Raw genomic sequence first — 19,522 nt, forward strand, 5'->3', positions numbered from 1 at the left:
TGCCTGAACTAGGTCTGAAAGCACGTGAAAACAAGGCACTATTCCTGCTTGCACCCATGGCTCAGTTCAGCTGCTCACAGTGGAGAGGGGGATTGAAGCCCTGCTGAGGTGGTCCTGCCTGAGGAAGACTGCAGCCTTCCGGGGGACCCCATCAGCCCAGGGGCTCCTGAAAGGAGTTCTGTTTCCAGAAGTTGACCAAGGATGCACACTGCCTGGCTAGCAGGGTACAGTCAGTGTGCTGGAGGACACGGGGCCCATGGTGGAACCAAAAGATACCTTCCCACATGTCTGTACCAGCTGTAATTGGTGCTAAGCAATGTCTGCAAACAGCACAACTGACTGATAGTGACCAAACCCACGTACTTCTGTATTCATCTGTCTCTCATCTCCATCAGACAGAATGTCTCTAATAGCACACGCACACCAGGATAAAGCTCACCTGTGTGGAGCTGCTGAAAATTACCATTGACTCCAGGGAGTCTAGAGACCAGCTCCGAGCAGAGCGTTGGGTGAGGCTGCACTCATACTCCTGGCACCAGCCATCAACTGGTATTAGAGTATCAGCAGCAGAACCACATGTTTCTTGGAGTTCAGAACTCAACAGTGCCCTTGCAATTGCACTTCACATTTCCCAACAGATTTTTCTTCTCCTTTTTGATTTTTGTTGTTGGCGTGGACACAGAAATGTTCCCGATTTTTGTGTTCGGAAGCTTCTAGTCCTTAGTGTTAGAGATGCTTCTTAAACACAAAGCTGATGAATTATTTTCCTCTTTACTGGTAGATTCTAACTACTTGTGAAACGATTGAGAGTGGTTTGAAGTTGGGAAGGATTTTTGAGAAGTAACTTTCCACTTGTAGTCACAATTCCTGTGAGGGATCATGGAGAGAGAAGCATACCTAGGACTAGTGCTGCCTGCTTGATCAAGAGCTTGTTCATTTACATACAGGTCCCCTCACTACTCCCTCATTTGGACCTCCATTGTCAACAGATGTGTTGAGCGTGTAAGAGTGACAAGCATATGTGCTGCCCCTCCACACAGAATGACCAAGCTCTTGCTTAGACTTCTTGCCTGGCTGATAAGGGACCGGGAAAAGTGCTCCTATGCTTCCACTCCTGTAGGCTGTAGGAAGATGGGGAGCTTGGTTTGTTGGCAGGTAGGTGCCCCTTGCTGATAGTGGCAGCAATTCTGACAGACTTCAATGGTAGCTGTTCAGGCCCCTGACAGATGGGGTTGGTAGGCATAGAATCACAGAATTATAGAATCCCAGCCTGGTTTGGGTTGAAGGGCCCTTAGAGTTCATCCAGTTCCAACCCTCTGCCACGAGCAGGGACACCTTCCACTGGAGCAGCTTGCTCCAAGCCCCTGTGTCCAACCTGGCCTTGAACACTGCCAGGGATGGGGCAGCCACAGCTTCTCTGGGCACCCTGTGCCAGCGCCTCAGCACCCTCACAGGGAAGAGCTTCTGCTTAAGAGCTCATTTCAATCTCCCCTCTGGAGGCTAAAGCCATTCCCCATTGTCCTGTGCCTATATATGCCTATGTAGAATGTCCTGGTAGCTGGCTTGCTTAATTCAAGTGTACGGTATTTTGAGTAGATTAAACTGGGCAGAAGGAGAAGGTTTATAAGAAGGTTTAGACACATGGCTTGTGCCTGTCTGTGACCAGGTGGCATAATGGAACATGTGAAAAATGCTTCTGACAACTCTCACTGACATGGTTGTAAGGTACAGGCAAAGAGAAGGAGCGTTCACCCATAGAATTGGGTCCACTTATAGCATGCTACCTGAGGGAAACCAAGTCCTGTCGCACCTTACAGTTCCTGTGCTTCATGGCCCTTCTGTCCAGAGTACTTGCCTTCTCCCCAAGCCTGCAGCCTCAAGGCCTGGCACCATGGCTGTAGTGAACTACATTTAGAAATGCATTTAGAAAAGGAGCATTAGATGTAACAAAGTATTTCCTGGCAACCTCACCACCACATGCTTGCTGAGGGGCAGCAGGATTCCCAGAAAGGCCAAGCACTGAATTTGGAGGAAGTCCAATTAGCTGAATGGGAAAACTCCCGTTGAGGTTGGTGGCACCACAGGACACAGCTGAGTGCTTCCAAAAATCCCATCCCTACAGAGTGTTTGCAGTGCACAGCAAGACTTTCCTGGGCAGTTTCCTAGGTGTGAAAAATATGTACATCCTGTGCACTCTTACAGTATTGTGTTTGTATTTGAAAGCATCAAAGTGCCATTTTATGGCTTTCCTACTTTTTTTACATAGGTCTTAAAACAACTCCCAACTTGACAGCCAAGCTCTGCATCTTCTCAACAGCTCAGAGTAAAGATAAAGGGAATATTAATGTTAGTCTAATGATGAGAGGGAATTGGACTGCACAAGAACAGTAATCCACACGAATGGATTTTCATTCCACTTGTCCTCCACTTTCAGCTAATCAGAAATTGTGATACATGGTCCCACTTGTATTTTGGCTTTCAGCTCCCTCCTATATCTTATGTGGTTGAAAACTGAATTCCTGATTTACGCTGAAGATTAGGGAATGATAAATGCTATCACTTACCTGCAATTGCAATTTTAGAGGATTCTGGCATTATGAGCAAAACACACATTTCGTGTATGTGAGTACCAGATCTGACAATCTGTCATGAGGCTGAGGGCCAGGGCCTCTTAATAAATAACAAAGATCTCAGATTCCAAATTTAATATATGCACCTTTTATAACTGAAATGATCAGATCTTGCTCCAATGATGGATTTGCTCCACAAAGCCACTTGCTGGGTCACACCATTTTGGACATTTTCTAATGTCTAATTTAATTCTTTTGCTTTGGACACTTAGCAGCATTTCCTTCTGACAAAGCATGCACTTGCCATCCAGCGCTCAGAGGGGAATATCGTCTAGGTGAAAGCAGTTGCTGTATAGATTATTCAGTTCTATCAGTGGTTTCAGCACTGTTGGATGTGACCTTTTTGTAGAGTTTGATTTTGCAGAAATATAGCTATCACAGAGCATAATCACTTCAAAGCAAATACGTGCTATGTATGGGTATTGTAAAAGTTATGCTGAACATGTAATACAAGTTTTAAGAAAGAGAAAATGTAGCGTTTATTAGCCCTAACTCTGACCCATGAGCATAGATTTTGGGCATAGTTTTGCCCTGTACTGTTTATATTAACCTGTGATTTTTTATGTTTTATTGAGAAATTAAATCAGAATACAAGATTTTTGAGTTTCATACCTAAATCTAGGCCTAAGTTCTTGCAAAACTTTCAGAACTAGCCAATGAGCACAGTTCTGCTTCTCCTGTATTCCCGAGATGACATTTGTTACACTTCACATTTAGGGTTCTAAACCTAAGACTGATTTCCTTGCATTAGTCTAGATACTTCCATCTCTGTATTTTAGCAATTTTAGTAAAACCCAACAGAAGACAGGCATTGGCCAAATTAGCAGGAAACTAATGGCCAGGCTACTCACTGAGAACATTTTTAATAGACAAACAGGCAGTGTTTATACTGCACATAAAGTTTACACCGAATTATGCTGGAGATACTGCACAATGCAGTCTCATTCATTCCACCTCTGATCAAGTGTACCCATTCATCACATAACTCTAGGTTTGACTGCTTGAATCTCTGCTACCATGCTGTGTCAATGGGGATAGAAACTAAAATCTTCTCCAGTTACAGCCCAAACCCCTACAGTCTGAGCTGGAAGTATCTCCAGGAGCATTTCCAAGAGCCTTGCAATGATGAGTCAGTAACATGAACTCAGTTACCTTGCTGTGTAGAGGCATTTGGAGCAATCCATAATAGAAGCTTCAGTAAAGGTGAAAGTTAAACCAAGGTTTGGTTCAAATGCTTTACTAGACATTTGGTGGCAGAAAACTCTGAAGCCATGAAACCCTGAACCCTCACTAAAAGCAATAATTGCTGGCATTTGCTGTACAAATGGAACAGACTTTTGCTTTAATGGAAAGAATTTCCAGGTATTTTGCAGTAAACAATTAAAAAATCAATTAGATGAAGAACAACCTTTTAGTCCAAGGACACAAACAAGGCTTGCTTTGGTACTGGAAGAATGTAGAATAGATCTATTAAAGGATAAGGATTTCAGGTAATTGCAGAGAGGATGCTTGGCTCTGCATGCCCAGTCAGTGCCAAAAGGCACTAGTATTAATCTGCATTAGAACTGGTTATGGAAATGACCCTGAGCCTTCTGGTACTTAAATATGAACTGCACCTAATGGGCTTCATATGGTCTCTGAAGAAACAGAAGAGTCAGTATTCACAAACTCTAAATCAGATCTAAGCTAACACTATTGCTAGTGATCTACCAAATAGGTTTTCTTGGTAGCAATCAGCTGGTGGCCTACCCTAAGGAAAATAGCCTTGCCTTAAGCATGCTACATCTTATACTAAATATAAGACCACACACAATTATGAGTATAACCATGTATTCTCTTGCAGGGCTATTCCCACATGAGATTTTAATTGAGACACAGCAAACTGTTATCTTTGGGTATATAAATCCTGAAGTCATAAAACAATTTACTATTGAGATGGCACAATAGCGTGTAGATGAAGAAGTTCAATAGGGAGTCAAGAATATGTGCCCAAAAGCTTGAATTAAGACCCTGGTTAAAACAGAAAAGGTCCAGGAAATGTAACCAATGAAACAGTGGAGATGCTTTCCTGCAAAATCATGCCTTACAGGTGAGGGCAAGCTCTGTGAATTGCCTTTGTGAATGTAACACCACCAGCATTCACATTGCAACCAGGAGCATTTATAGGATTTGTGTGCTCCCTGTGGTCTTTTATTTCATAGAATTTTCTTTAAAATATCTACCCGTTGTCATATTTGGTTGAAATGACTAAAAAGGTGCAGCCATTACCAATGGGATATGAGAAGATAGGAAGGCAGAAGAGAGTCAGACACCAAGTGAGTACTTAGGCTTTGTTTTCTAAGAAAATCCACCTGACAAGTCTGTCTTGCTATACTTGGAGCAAATTTTAACTAAAAGGTGTAATCAAGTCTTACAATATTTTCCAGAAAATTAGAGCTTTAAATAACCATGCTAAGGAATACCTTAAGAAATTTTGCAATTATATTTCACAGGATTATAGTTTATATTAATGTTCACCTTAAAGAGATATTTATAAAATTACTATCTGATTAATACATTAAATGTGTGCTACAGGCACACATAGTTTCTTTTATTGATGGATTTATGTACTGGTGAAACTGGTGCTTAGATGCTGTTGTCACAGGCATCCTATGACCTTGTGAACTAAAGACCTACAGCAACAGCAATTGGTTAACCCTTTGTTAAAAACATCTATCTTGATATCAAAACTCACTTGTAGAATCATAGAATCCCAGACTGGTTTATGTTGGAAGGGTCCTTAAAGCTCATCCAGTTCCAACCCCCTGCCACGGGCAGTGGCACCTTCCACTAGACCAGGTTGCTCCGATCCCTGTCCAACCTGGCCTTGAACACTGCTATGGCTTATAAAGAGGAACTATTAATGGTATTATTTGATGTGGCTATTCAACTCATCTCTAAGTAATAAAAAGTTAGATCTGTTAACAAAAAAATCAGCAGCTGTGTCTGGTCTGGAAGGTGAGCTGGCTGAGGGAAGTTACATGCATTAATGCAGTAAACCTTAAAAGGGAGTATCTGTTAATAGGTGTTTACTCATCTGTAAGACAAAGGCTTCTACTATTGCTTACAATGCCTGTTAGAATGAAAAGAAGAAAATCTAATAAGCCAGGTAAAAGCAAGACAAAAAGCAAAAGAGTTTTACTTAGACTGCACTAGGCATTAAGTGTAAATTTAGGAAATTCCACTTTCTTCTGTATAGGAGGAAATTTTCATTGACAACAGGCCAAAGATCCTTGTTAAAATTCTTGGCCTGGATACGGGCATGCTGATCTTGGCAGCTGCTAGGCTACAGAGATAGGCTTTTCTGGTAGGATCTTATCTCTGATAAGTGGAAGCTATTTGAAAACGTGGAAGAGTGGATCTATTGTCCAAACTGCAGCTGGAGGGGGAAAACTCCTATGTATAAAACTTAATTTGAGAGTCATCTCTGTGGAATAATTATTCTCACACAAATGTTACAATTAACACCAAAATCATGTTACTTTATGATACTGTGAGTATTTTGAATTTTAAATACCAAGTATGTGGAAATGTGTTTACAAAAAACAATGTATTATTGTGATTGAGTTGCTGCCTTATGATAACTAAAATAATTGCATGCTGATTAGCTGCAGGAGTAATGGGAAGTTTCTCTTAAAATTACAAGAATAGCTATCACTGTCCTGAGCAGCTGATGCTTGATGTGCCAGCATGGTGATATCCCACCCAGGGAACAACCATCCTTGGCAATGGGTCTGAAGCCTCTGCCACAGTCTAGGTCATGTTATCTCTGCAAAATAGTGTGGCTGAAGGGAAGGGGAGTGAGTTTGATGTCGCTCAGGTGCTCTTCCCTGCTGAGGATGGTAGCAGAGTGCGCAATGAGTACGCCTCCAGTGTCACTTACAAACTGTGAACAGCATGTTAGGTGTTAGGATTGAATCTTTAAAATGTTTCTCTGTGAATCAAACATACAGATACCCTGTGTGTCTTTCTAGACCAAAGGAGTTAGTGAAGAAGTTAAGAAATACTGAGTTTTTATAATGGCAACACTGAAAAATTAATGTAGAAATACTTTGAAACTACCTGAAGATCTTGATAGAAAGGGAAAACATCCTTTGATTATTAAAATTGCTGGCTTGGAGAACTGAAATGTCTATAAATTTTTCAGTACGAGAAATATGCCTTGCATAGTATTATGTGCTGAGTATCTAAGAGTTAACTCTCATTGTCTGGTATGCAACTAAACGAACCTATAATTAACTGTGTATGGCTATTGGTTAAAACTGTTTGGAAGCAATATGAAGCGATATTATTTTGCAGCTACTACTCCTGCCAGTACCTGGCTTTATTAGTTTAGCACAAGAGGTGTTTGCTGATTAGTTGTCTGGAACAAGTAAGACTGTTCTTTTCATTTCTATCACTCTTTGGAAACTTTACTCTTGACAACTTAAACAACTGTCCAAACGCTCTACCTGGTTGCTCCCAATTCTTTACTGTACAGTGCCAGCACCACTTCATTTGAGTGCTTCACTACCGGTGGGGAGAGTTACACGGAAGATGAAGTTTAGTGGGAATGAGTCAGAATGTGCCATTCCTCTCTCTGTATACATTAGCTGTGATGAGGATGAATTCCAGTTGTGTCATTTCCTGTTTTCCCTACGTTTTTTTTTCTATGTGAAGAATGACTCAGGCTCCATGGCATATCCCAAAGTGAGGGGCAGCAGTGTCATCCCTGCCTGAATAATCCCCAAGACTTTAATTCATTGTGATGCCAAAATAAGGAGTGTAAATAAGTTTAGTTCATCCTATCTGGGAGTACTTCCAATTTCTTCAGAAACAGCATGCTAAAATATGAACTATAGGCACCATTACTTTCTTTCTTTTAAAAATACTGAACACTCCATCCTACATTTTAATGACAGCTTGATGCATTCATATTTAGAAGCCCAGAGTATGGATGAAGATCACCGTCCCAAGATCAAAACTAAAACTAGACACACTGGACACAGGATGCTAGAAGAATTATATTGACTTCAAAGAGGTCAGGGTTGGCAGACATCACTCAGTTAAGATGTCATTGACTTCATTACTCTGATCCATACATTGACTGCAGGACTGAGCTCCTAGACTAAAGTAGGGATTAGGGAAAATGGCATCTTTAACAATGGCCATTTGTCATCTTTTTAATATATGGCAAAATACTGCTCAGATCACTATGTTAGAGAGGCCTGTTTTAGAAGTATTAGTATTTTGGAGTAATAGTGACCTGAATATAGGAAGGTAGATATGATCAAAGAAGAAATGTTATGTTGACAGCATGTCCAAATCCAGAAAAATTGCTGTCTCATTTGCTTGGTAAACTGGCCTAGCAGCAGTGAACACCGTATTGTTTCTTGATTTTCAAAACTGCTTGATCATATTTTATTCACTTCTTCCATGAACATGCTATCCAGTATCTTTCTGGAGAGGAAAATAGGTACTGTAGAAAACTTTTGTAATGATAGGAAGGTAAATTAGATAAAATAACCACTGACTCTACGTGTAATTGTGTAACACCATCCCCCTTTCCAGTCTATTTTAGCTTCGTTGTATAAAGTACCCACTTAGGCCAGACAACAGGACTATTCCCTATTTCAAAAGCTAAAATCCATCATATCTACAGTGTCAGTCTTGCTTGGACAGCAGCAAATAACAATTCCAGATAAATTTTCCCTTAATCTCACAATCCCATTTCAGTGAGGGGCTTCACTTAAACAAATAGAGAATAGAAAATAATACGCTGACAATTCAGCTACATTCCAGTAATAGTGAAACTACATTAAAAGAAACCAGATTTTTTTTTTGCGCTATTTTTTCCAAGTTCCTTTTTATGATTGATCTTTAAATTTCCTCCATGATGACACTTCCTTGGCATTGCACTTATCCAGTCTAATCTAGGTGATAATGCGTCTCCCAAGAGTTATTTTTTAAAAACAAGTACTTCATCACACACATTAACACATGGTTTCTTAAATTATTTCAATTTTTTTCTGTTAAAATATTTGCCTTACTTTGAAATAGAAAAATCCACAAAACCAAAGTGTGGGTCAGCCCAGTCCTGCAGACAGAGGTACCAAAAAGCCACCACAGCAGTAACCCCTCAATAAGCTGTCAAGCCAACTGTCAACTACCGAGCTTTTGTCATTAGCAACTCAGATAGCGCAAAGTCCCATCCCAGGAACCCTCCATCTCACAGCCTATTTGCCAAAAGACAGTAGGAACTTGCTACTTGGAGCCTATTTCCTGATAGAAAACTTACCTAAGCATTACTTTGGTAATCTGTAGTTGAAAAGAGTTTTTATAACTGGACTTCCTGCCAACAGGAGGAAGGGTGGGAAGAAGGTTTTGTATCTGATATTACACAGAGAACTTTGTCACCCAGCACGTCCCTGAAGAGTCTGAAAAACTCAACCTGAAGCTTACAATTCCAGCTCCTGAATTCATGGTTTCAATTCATATTTTGTTGACCAGAGACAGAGAGACAAGGGTTCAGGTATTTTCTCTCTGGGGAAAGAAACCTGGAATGTGTTAATGAAGGACATAAAAAGGCAAGGAATCCCACAGGCTAGCTTGCAGCTCTTATCAGACACAATGGAAAAGGGAGAGGGAGAAGAGAATACCTGGCATGAGACCTGCTCCAAGGAGGGATCTCCTGACGTGGCAATCCCATGTGGATTTCTGCATGTATCATTTCTCATGAATCCAGATCAGATTTTGCTGAGCTATCAGCATCAGGTGTTGCCACATCATGCCCACTATCTCTGCAAGCACTATCTTGATGAAGATAAATAAAAACTTAAGAGCCTTATTTGACTTTCACGGGCCATGATTAGATTTGCAGAGCTGTCAGAGAAAAATACTGAGGAATGAGCAAGCTAGATACAGACTCTGAGCCACACACATGGAATCCACTCTCATAGCTACTTTTGCAAAGCTGTGAGGGTTTTGGCAGAGGTTCATCCTAGGAGCAGCTATGGTGGGATACAAGGTGTTCTCCTAGGAGGACCCCTGGAAGCAACAGAAAGCTTAATATTAAGACACCTCTTTTTTTTTGTTTCACATAGCACTTCCTACAGCTTGAAAAAAAAAGCAAATGCCATGCCTTATGGTTTAATTTGAGAAGAGTATTGTTAGGTTGTCTGAGAATCTGCCTTATTAAATGTCTTTTTTACAAACACCTATGTCCTTTTCATGCTAAATGTAACTATACTTCAAAAATTACAACAATGAAAGTATCCTGTGACATTTACTTTCTACTTCTCTTTTGGTGCTTTTGGTCCCAGAAATGGTGATAAATTGATTAAGTGCATTGTAAGCCATGAAGGTTATCAGAAGTATAAGAAAAATATGCACCAGAAAACATTTTTTACTGCATTCCTCTCAGCTTTTACTGGCCTTGCTGTCAGTGCTCATTTGCTATTCTGCACAGTGCTAGTCATTGAACAAAGGGTACCAGGTCTCCTGTCCTCTAATTCAAACAATACAAAGAGAAGCACATCTCACTCAGTTTGCATGTGCTGACAACAGTACACAAGTGCTGTGACCATGCAGAAAGACTAATGTGTATTTTTTACTTTACTTATTTAATGTATTGTGGAAATAGAAGCTACATTTACAAAATCATTGCTGCATATGGTCAACTGCTTTATAAAGCTGAAGTAAAGGGCAACCAATATTCCAGCACAGAAAGTATAAAAATAATCATGAAACTCTATGAAATGCATATAAGAAATTTAAGGAGCCTATTGCTTTGTGGTGGCACAGAGGAAAGGCAGCAGTATTACAAAAAAAAGGTCAAACTTATGAGAGCACAAAATTTCTGAAGTCTTAATTATTAAGGATCTCACGATTTAGCATTTGGAAAAAGCGTTTCTGCTCTTTAAAGCAGGATTTCCATTCCTGAGGGTAGATAGTGGTATTGGGAAATACCACCCACCTGTGAGGCTTCCAGAATTCTGTCATTTAGCAGCATTCTCTTGGCAGTCTTCATTATTCGTCCTTAGAGCAGCATGTTGCCTGATTTTCTTTAGAGCCCTAGTCTGAGGGAAGTGCAGTGGTGATGTGATGAATATAGGTCACATGCTGTGGTGATTTCCCAGTCATTTTGTATTTGAAACCAAAAGTCTCTTGTAATGAAAAAATAGTTCAACCTGCCAGGGCAGTTGTGTTTCTGGAATAGTCACAGCTCAGCCTATCACATTTGTTTGATACTTACTTCAGGTATTGTTATTTTGCACAGATTTATTAATCAAAAACATGAGAAAAAGGAAAAAAAAGATATTTTGACTGTGCTTAATAAGGTCTTCATAATATGCTCGAACGAAATATGAAAGACTGCAATAAGTCACTCTTAATATGGGACACAATTGGTTCCAAACTCATCCCCCGTTAGTTTACCATAGGATAGCAATGCAAATATGTTGTGTTTCTACAGAACACATGTTACAAAAGCTCTATTAATATAGCTAGTGAATAGATATCCACTGATGGGAATCAATCTTTTCCATTTAAATATGCCTTTGCTAATTTTAGACTTGAAATAGAGTACTTTTTTATTATGCTGTTTCTGACATTCAAAGCTTTCAGGGGTTTCTCTTCAGCAGTAGTGTTTCTTGTTTTATCCTCTCTTATGTTCATTTTTGTTTTGCAATCATTTTGTTTTGCAAAAAGCACCAAGTATTATTTCCTTGAGTTTTTAGAGCTCTGGTGTTAAGACAGTCCTGCAAGTTACTGAAACAGCAGCATCCTTTTGGTTCTCAAGTAAGTTAATTTGTTCAAACACTATGACATGGCTTTACTCTATGTATTTTTACTATATTAGCTTTAAACAATATTTTTCCTCAATGAATCCTTCAAAAGCAGAAACCCACATCTCTAATATAATTCCTGAATTTTGAGTAGCTTTGTCTTACAGCTACAATTGCCTCTGAAAGTAATATAAATCATGAGTCCTCATATGCCACAAGCTGCAAGGGGCAGATTTGCACCTGTCCGTTGCCCTCCCCACCCCACAGAAGTGGTGTGACTGCTCCCCAGCCCCTGGCATGCTCTTCTCCAGAGTGAAAAACCACTCTTGTTTTGCCAGTAGTGGTGGGTTCTTTCACTTACAGTAAAGGTAATTGTTCAGGCACTCAGAGGGGACAGGTATTTCCTGATCCAGATGATCTGATGTCACACAAAATTAGGAAAGATTATGGCCTTGGTGGGATAGGAATTGTCTGTTGTCTCACTCATTACATCTGCTTCACCTGTAGACTAGAGTCTGAGTTATTTCTGATGTAGCAGTAAAGGGTCCCTGGCCCCAGGCACTATGGACAGTGTACTGACTGCGAGGCAGGATTTAGTTTCCTTGGGAATCCTGTTGGTGAAGGAGAACGTGCTGGAGGTACAATGGTAACTGTATTTAGGATGTAAGTCCTTTGGGATAGTTTTGGCACCAAGTGTTTTAGAGTTCTCATGACCAAACCCAGGGCTGTCCCCGGTACCATGTGAGTGGGCATGTGGGGTCTCAGACTGCCCAGGCAGATGCATTTGAAAACTAAGGTGGTACACACCACTGACTGACTGAGTGATAGAGACACTGAGCTCAGAACATCCACTGCATGAGGGTGACCTGTTTTCAGAGCACACCAGCCACGTAACAGCTCCATTTGCCCTGACCCGAACACCCACAGCACCCATCCGACCACCCAGAGGACACACTTCTGATATGGCTGCAGAGAAGCACTTGTGAGCAAATACCACTCCAGTGCCAAGTCATACCAGCCACCACGTTCTGCTGGTCTCACTGGAAACCAGGCCCATTGGCCCAGCTACAAGGTGCCCTGGCCACTGCTGCAGGACCGCAGTGCTGGTGCCAGCCCATTCAGCTCCTGGGCTGCAGGGTTCTCCAGATCTGCGCTTGCCACCCTCACACGATACACCCTTCACATTCTCTGCAAAACCAAAGGTGAAGAAAAAACATGTTAAGTTGCTAATGGCAGTGCCCAAAGGTACTATATCTGAAGATAACATCAATAGAGAGAGCCAGTGCAAGTTCTCTTCATGCAAACTATTTCCCAGAGGCTAATGGCAAGGGGAGAGAGGGAGAGAAAAACATGTACTGACAGTTTACTGTAGGAGCTCAAAGAAAAAGTGGACAAAGCTAAAAGAACTCTGGCTCTTTGTTCACATTTAATCCAGTTCAGAGCATTCACTGGTGCATACAGATTTACTTTCCATGGCTGACAGAGCTGGATATGGTCATCTGGTAAGAAACAGAGGATCTAGGATTTAAATCTTGTGCCATTCAGGCTCTTACATTTTAGGAAAAGTCAGTCTCAAGATATATAAAGTTTATAAAGTCTAATGTAAAAAGTGAGAGCTGCTGGTTAATACCTTCAAAGACACACATCCTGGTCTTGACAGGTGAAGAATGCTTTCTGGCTTTAACCAGACTAAGTTTTTAAGGAGTAGAGCATTTCTTTTGGTTCATGGAAATCAAGGGAAAGACTGAGGCCTCTTGTCCCTACGCAAGGAATCCCCTTGTTTATTCTCTTCCTTCTCAACTCTCATCTACAATTTATAAAGGCACTGATTTATCAGAGGCTCCTAGAATGGTACTAAAATACCACTGTGCACATATTTTGATGCAAAACAAATAGTCCAAGCACCTGATGTCACAGTCCAACAAAATTATCTGATCAGCACTGCAGGCTTTTGCTGAAGACAGACAGTTAAAGTTACACATAGCCTATTTCCTAAGGGCTGTAGGGTCAGTTATCTCTGGCTGAATTTGGAAAACCCCACACTGAAAAACAGCACATTGAAAGAGGACTTCATATAGACAAGGACAGAACCTACCAAAGGGTTTGTGAGGCAAAGGTAGAGAGGTTGGGTTAGAAAAGGCAGAACTAAACGGGAAAGTTCAGTTGCAGAGTACAGTTGACCCAAATTAGGCAGATTTTAGCACAGTATACTGGAGATGCAGCCCCAACAGTGTGTAGCTTGGCCAGTAAACCTTAGAAAGTGCCACCTACAAACCAAACCAATAAATGTGGCACAGTGTTAAAGGACAGCATTCTTCCTCATCCTTCTGCCCTCTCCAAGAATTTTTTTTTTCTCATCTCAGAAGGACCCCTGGCACTTTGGTTCAACCAGTATTGCTCAAACTTCATATTTCCACATAAACCCACTCCTTTTTATCCTAACTGCCTGTGTGCCCAGGAAAGCAGAAGCCTATCCTGGCTGGCATCATGTCACCCCAAGAAGGATCCCAACATGTGACACGAAGCTGCCCAGTTGCTTAACTGCTCCAGCCGCTTGCTCAGCTCTTTTAGTGGCACTACTAATTCTCTCAGAGGTTGCTGGCTGTAATGGGCTGCTAATGAAACAGACCAAAAGGCAATTTAGGCTATTTAAGTATACTGCAGGAAAAAAGCTCTACCTGGGTAGATGACACATGATGTATTTTGTATTAATGTTTCAAGTCAATTTGGAGGATCCTGATGGCAGGCAAGGGAGAAATATTTTGTTGCAAGTTTGAACATCGTACCAGGATGTAAGTCCAGCCCCTGAACATGAACAGGGATTGAATTAGGGCTGAGAAATGCATCCCTGGCTAGTTTCAAATTAAAAAAAGAGAGATTTTAAAAAGGTACAAATGAGGGTAAAAGAATTTATGTGATTTTTCCGGTTTCTGTGCTATAACTCCTTTTCCCTCTCCTCATCTATCTTCTTAGTGTACTACCTCATAAATGAGTGAGCAATAAAAGAAGCATGCAGTGGCTGAGAAACTCAAGATAACAGGATAACGTAAATGTAAGCCAAAGCTTGAGCAGAACTGCAAGTTAAGATGTAGATCTGAGTATAAAAGTTTCTCACATCTGAGTTTTAGGGCAGTCACAGATAGTTTGCATGGAAAACTAACCTAAAAACAGTAGCATGAAATATGACCCAGTATGTACTAAGTTCACATCTGTCAAACTCTTGGACCTATGCTTTCTATGGTTTTTAATCCTGCTTTCAGACCACATGTGCTGACACTTCACTCGCAGACTAAAAATAAAGCTATTTTAATGCCTTTGAAATCCCTGTCTTCATTAAAGAGGGGCAGGTGAAGAACAATAAGTAAAGAATCAGCTACAAACTCTCCTAAGGTTAGGCAACAGCAATTACTGTGCCTAGATGACATGAGAACAGCCTGAAGACCAAAAGGTATGAGAATAAGCTACTACATGCAGTCTCTAAATTACTCATTCTAAGGCTGCCAAGAGCAGGATGGAGTTATGTTCACCAGGGTTAGTGCTCCACTTAGGATCTGCAGTTGTGCTCCTTCTCCTTGCCATCCCTGGTTTAATGCTGAGATTTTAGTCTTTTGAGTCCCAGGACACATGTCCAGCCTTCGAGCTGGACTTGGCTCCTTCAGTGCAGGCTGGAGCAGCAGCCAGTGCCAGTGTCTGAGTTTCACAAATGTCCAAAACTGAAGAGGGGTTATAAAAAAGGTTTAATTCAATTTGTTGTATCACTGTACAAGGGTACAACCAACCCTTGTAGGCTGCCCAGGTCAGTTGTGTGGATCAGATGGGCTTTCTCAGGGGAAAACTTGTGTGGCCACTCCCTGAACCCAGATAATCCCTCTGGCTGCGCTTCCACTGCTGGGATTTGCTGGTTTAGGCAGAATTTAATTATCAAAATCATTATGGCCTCTTTCAGGCAAAGACCGGTGGGAAATTAACTGCTGGAATTAGGTGTTTTCTAGCATTGACCGAATGTAGCTGCTCAGTAAGGTCAGTTATAAGGCTCAGGATGGACAGCAGGGACTGAGCTGGTTTCCAGTTTCATTTGGCAGAGTGGGTTGATGAACAAGCAGCAGGAGGGAGAAGGCACAAGGATAAAGCGTCAAGGATGGGAAGGTGGAAGGAAAGATGAAGCTTGTTATCTTCAAAAGGAATGTAGTGACAACTCAGGTGTAAGCATGAGATACCCCTACAAAGAAGAGAACATGTGACAGGGTGGAGCAAGCCACGGGGTTGAGGTGTTTGAGAAGCTTTTACAGTATGAATGAGGTAGATTTTTTTCACAAGAATTGATGACGAAGCATGAAAACTGTTACTCATCTTTACTCGCTAAGACAGACTTAGTTTTCTTAAAAGTAGCTGGGGCATTTTGTATTATCCGTGATCCCTGTGAGAGGACACAAAATACTTCAAACCCTCCAGAAAGTGCAAATAACATGACTATGGTATACTAAAATAATACTTAGATTTCCAAATCGGAGCATTAGCTTGCAACATTTAGAACAGATGATGCCTACATGAATAAATGATCATCTGCTCTACACTGCTGATTGATGTGAGACCAACTGAAGAATAAGCCTTGATAGAGTTTAGCTGCTTGTTCCTATCTTGCACCAGCTGATGTCATGTCCAGGTGCAAGAACTGAAATGCAGTTTATGTTTTAGCCTGTGTTTACAAGAATCAAGTTCTAATACCTATTGTTGAACTTTAAAAGCATTCTGCATGTGGCATTTCAGGGAATAGTGTGATTCTCTGCCAGTTCCTAATTTCACTGCCATGTGTCAAGAGCTGTAACACCAGATGAATCTGAAGGACTGTGCATTCCTATTGGAAATGAAAGTGATGAAAAAATGTGGTTAAGGAGAGTCTCATTTTACCCTTGCTCTGTGGGCTGTGAAATTAGGAAAAGTTTTCCTCCATGCTTAACTCGAAGAGCAATTTGGGAATAAGCTTTGCAGCAATGCTCAGCTGACGCTGATGAGCATTTCCTACCTGGGACAACAGTGTCACTGGGCAAGCAAAAGCCCCAGCTTTGGTGGGAATGTGGCCTGTGAGGTGACAATTCATGCTGGAGAGCAAACTCATCTGTGACTGTCATTCAATATGTATCAAATAACCCTGTTGAAGAGACTCTTGCTTCTATTAATGCATCATTCTTTGTTCTTCCAAATACAGATTCTGGAAGAAAATATGAAGTTAGAATGCAAGTGCCATGGGGTCTCAGGATCTTGTACCACTAAAACATGCTGGACAACTCTGCCTAAGTTCCGGGAGCTGGGCTACATCCTTAAGGACAAATACAACGAAGCTGTTCAAGTCGAACCAGTGAGGGCAAGTCGTAACAAGCGTCCCACCTTCCTGAAAATAAAGAAGCCACTTTCCTATCGTAAACCCATGGATACAGATTTAGTGTACATAGAAAAATCTCCCAATTATTGTGAAGAAGACCCTGTCACTGGCAGTGTGGGAACACAGGGCAGGATGTGCAACAAGACAGCCCAGCAGTCCAATGGCTGTGATCTCATGTGCTGTGGTCGAGGTTACAATACACACCAGTACTCAAGAGTGTGGCAGTGCAACTGCAAATTTCATTGGTGCTGCTATGTTAAATGCAACACTTGCAGTGAGAGGACAGAAGTATATACCTGTAAGTGAGCATGTGGCTGGGCAGGCTGGCATGTCCCTGGCCATGAATACATTTGCACATGCACTCAAAGTACCTACGCAAGACTGTAGGAAAGACCTGCTCTCCCAGAAGAAATGCTGATGAATGGAGCCCTCTCTTTTCTTCTCATGTTTCATTGCTTCTGTGAATACACATTTCAGACTCTTATAAAAGTCAGCCAGGAAACAAAAACAAAGAACCCCCACCCTGAGCCACCTGACACACAAAACAGAGAGAAAAAAGATCATCTCAGTTAATGTGCGCCTCTAAAGCAAGAAGTATTGACTGCCTTGTGAAGAGACACCACTCAGAGGAAAAGCTCTGAGCATGGCAACTAACTCTTGGTTTGGAAAAACAATGGGGAAAAACTTCAGTGTAACAAGGAGCAGGGAGGGGCAGAGGAGAAATCCTCAAAAAGGGCTTTGCACAGGATGGGATGGACAGTGCCTTGTCGTGAACTGCCCATGTGAGTGTGTGGATGACACAGATTTAGGCTTCTACACTCGTGAAAAGCTTCTGCTGCTCTTGCCCATCTTTCCACTTCATACCTTTTGCTACAGCGAGTAGAACTTTTGAAAGTTTCTGTAGACACTGCTTTATCTGCCTTTCTTGTGTGTGCGTGTGCTGCAGATTTTAGCACAGGGAGTTGGGACACTTTGGCATAATAATAGCAATATTTAACAATTTATTCAGATAAAACTAATATTAATTTATTTAATTAAAAAGAACTCTACCAACATTTTTGGATCTATTCTACAATTAAAGTAGATAGCTGGCTTTGTGGAATAATTTTGTAGAAACGGCAAGGAAAAACGGGGGCTGTATATATTATTCTTCACTAGGATATTTCTATTAGTTGGACTTGCAGGATGTGTTCTACAGTACTAGATGTTTAAGTACAAAAGCTGGCATCTTTATATATATGTACATACACAAACACACACTATTGTTTTGGGTTTTTGTGTTTGTCTGTTTGTTTGTTTTCTCCTGTTTGCTGCTAGTTGTCTGGAACAAAAGTCAAGTGGTAGGGGTTACAAATCTTTATCAGTTTGGGGGTGGTTTTCCTGCCATTAAAGAAAGAAACGTTACTAAAATCCTGTTTGAAATATGTCGAAAAAAAAAGAAAAAAAGAAAATCCAGACAAACTTCCATCTTTTGGAAAAATCAACCATAGGATAAGAGAGTATATTTTGTAAGAGACTATTTTTATATAAATATTTTATTTATACTATGTCTGCTTGTTCAACCTGTACTTTTTCTCAAAACAGGCATACAATTTGTAATTCTTAGGATATTTAACAGAGGAAGGGTCATTAGTTTGTGGACACAGCAGCAGCAAGCTGGATCATTCAGCTGCAGTCGGTGGATGTGTCAGGAAGCAGAATGACCTTTCTCTGGATGTGTGTACAAACCGGCTCTTTTCCTGCAGCTCCATTTGCAGAATATGCAAAACAAGAACAGGGTCTGTAGCATCAATTCTGTCACATGGCTTGAATTCCTCATTGGTATGAACTGGATGCTCATTTATCCCATTCAAGTAAAGCAAAATCCGAATTAGCTTCCCACATGCGTCAGTCATTAAACTGTGGTGTTATGACTAGCAAAAGTGCTGTGTGTGCTGTCAGTTAAACCTCTATATTGTGTTACTGTCAAATTTGATTTTAATCAGTGGAAGACTGTAGACTATGACTGTAAAAACTAGCATGACACACATCGTCTGATTCTCATAGATAGGATACAAAGCTTACTTTTTGTCCAGCTCTTTTTGGCATTTACATTATTCAAGCCCCCCCCCCCGAAGGCCAGTGCTCAGGAATTCAGGAAAACATCTACGCAAATTTAGAGACTACTCACTTGTTTGTCAGAGTCCAGCTAAGCTATTTTGTGTTCCCTTTATGGTATTTCCTTTTTATCACTGTAATTTCTCCAGCTATTTGAGTGGTGAATATCATTCTGTTTCTCCTGCTTGACACATTAGTGACTGGTAAAAAACTAATCTAATTTTAATGTTATTTTTCATTGGGTAAGAAACCGATGATATTGCGTGTTCTGTCTGGGACAGACCAGATTCTTCTCTACTTCCAGACTACAGGATCTCACACTTTTAATGAGGCTAAGAGGGGCATCAGTAAGGAGACAAACCTTCATCTAGCATGCAGTACAGTTCCCTGACTCCTCGTGAGAGCAGTGAGCCTTGCAAGGAGGATGTGGTACAGATTTATCTTGTGTCCACTGATCTTTCTGAGGCAAAACTCCCACCTAAGACTGCAAAACCAGAGGAAGTTTTCTTAGTAAATAAAAGTATCACAAAAGATGTTTTAAAGTTCCACTGTAAGTATCTAACCTTTTAGAACTTTTCTGAATGTGACATGATGTTTCCTTGTTTTAACTT

At 40.9% G+C, this 19,522-nt stretch overlaps 1 protein-coding gene across 1 annotated transcript in view; it reads left to right on the forward strand.

Moving 5' to 3' along the window:
* Positions 1-18,265, forward strand: part of WNT7A (Wnt family member 7A) — a 36,588-nt gene extending 18,323 nt beyond the window's left edge. The window contains exon 4 of the mRNA XM_061357767.1: positions 16,641-18,265. Within this exon, the coding sequence (XP_061213751.1) occupies positions 16,641-17,120 (480 nt within the window). The 3' untranslated portion in view covers positions 17,121-18,265. The remainder of the gene's footprint in view (positions 1-16,640) is intronic.
* Positions 18,266-19,522: the final 1,257 nt, after the last annotated feature.

Source organism: Neopsephotus bourkii, unplaced genomic scaffold (assembly GCF_033783945.1).
Source record: "Neopsephotus bourkii isolate Nb327-2 ecotype Australia unplaced genomic scaffold, CSIRO-AGI_Nbou_v1 NB_923, whole genome shotgun sequence".
Lineage (NCBI taxonomy): Eukaryota > Metazoa > Chordata > Aves > Psittaciformes > Psittacidae > Neopsephotus > Neopsephotus bourkii.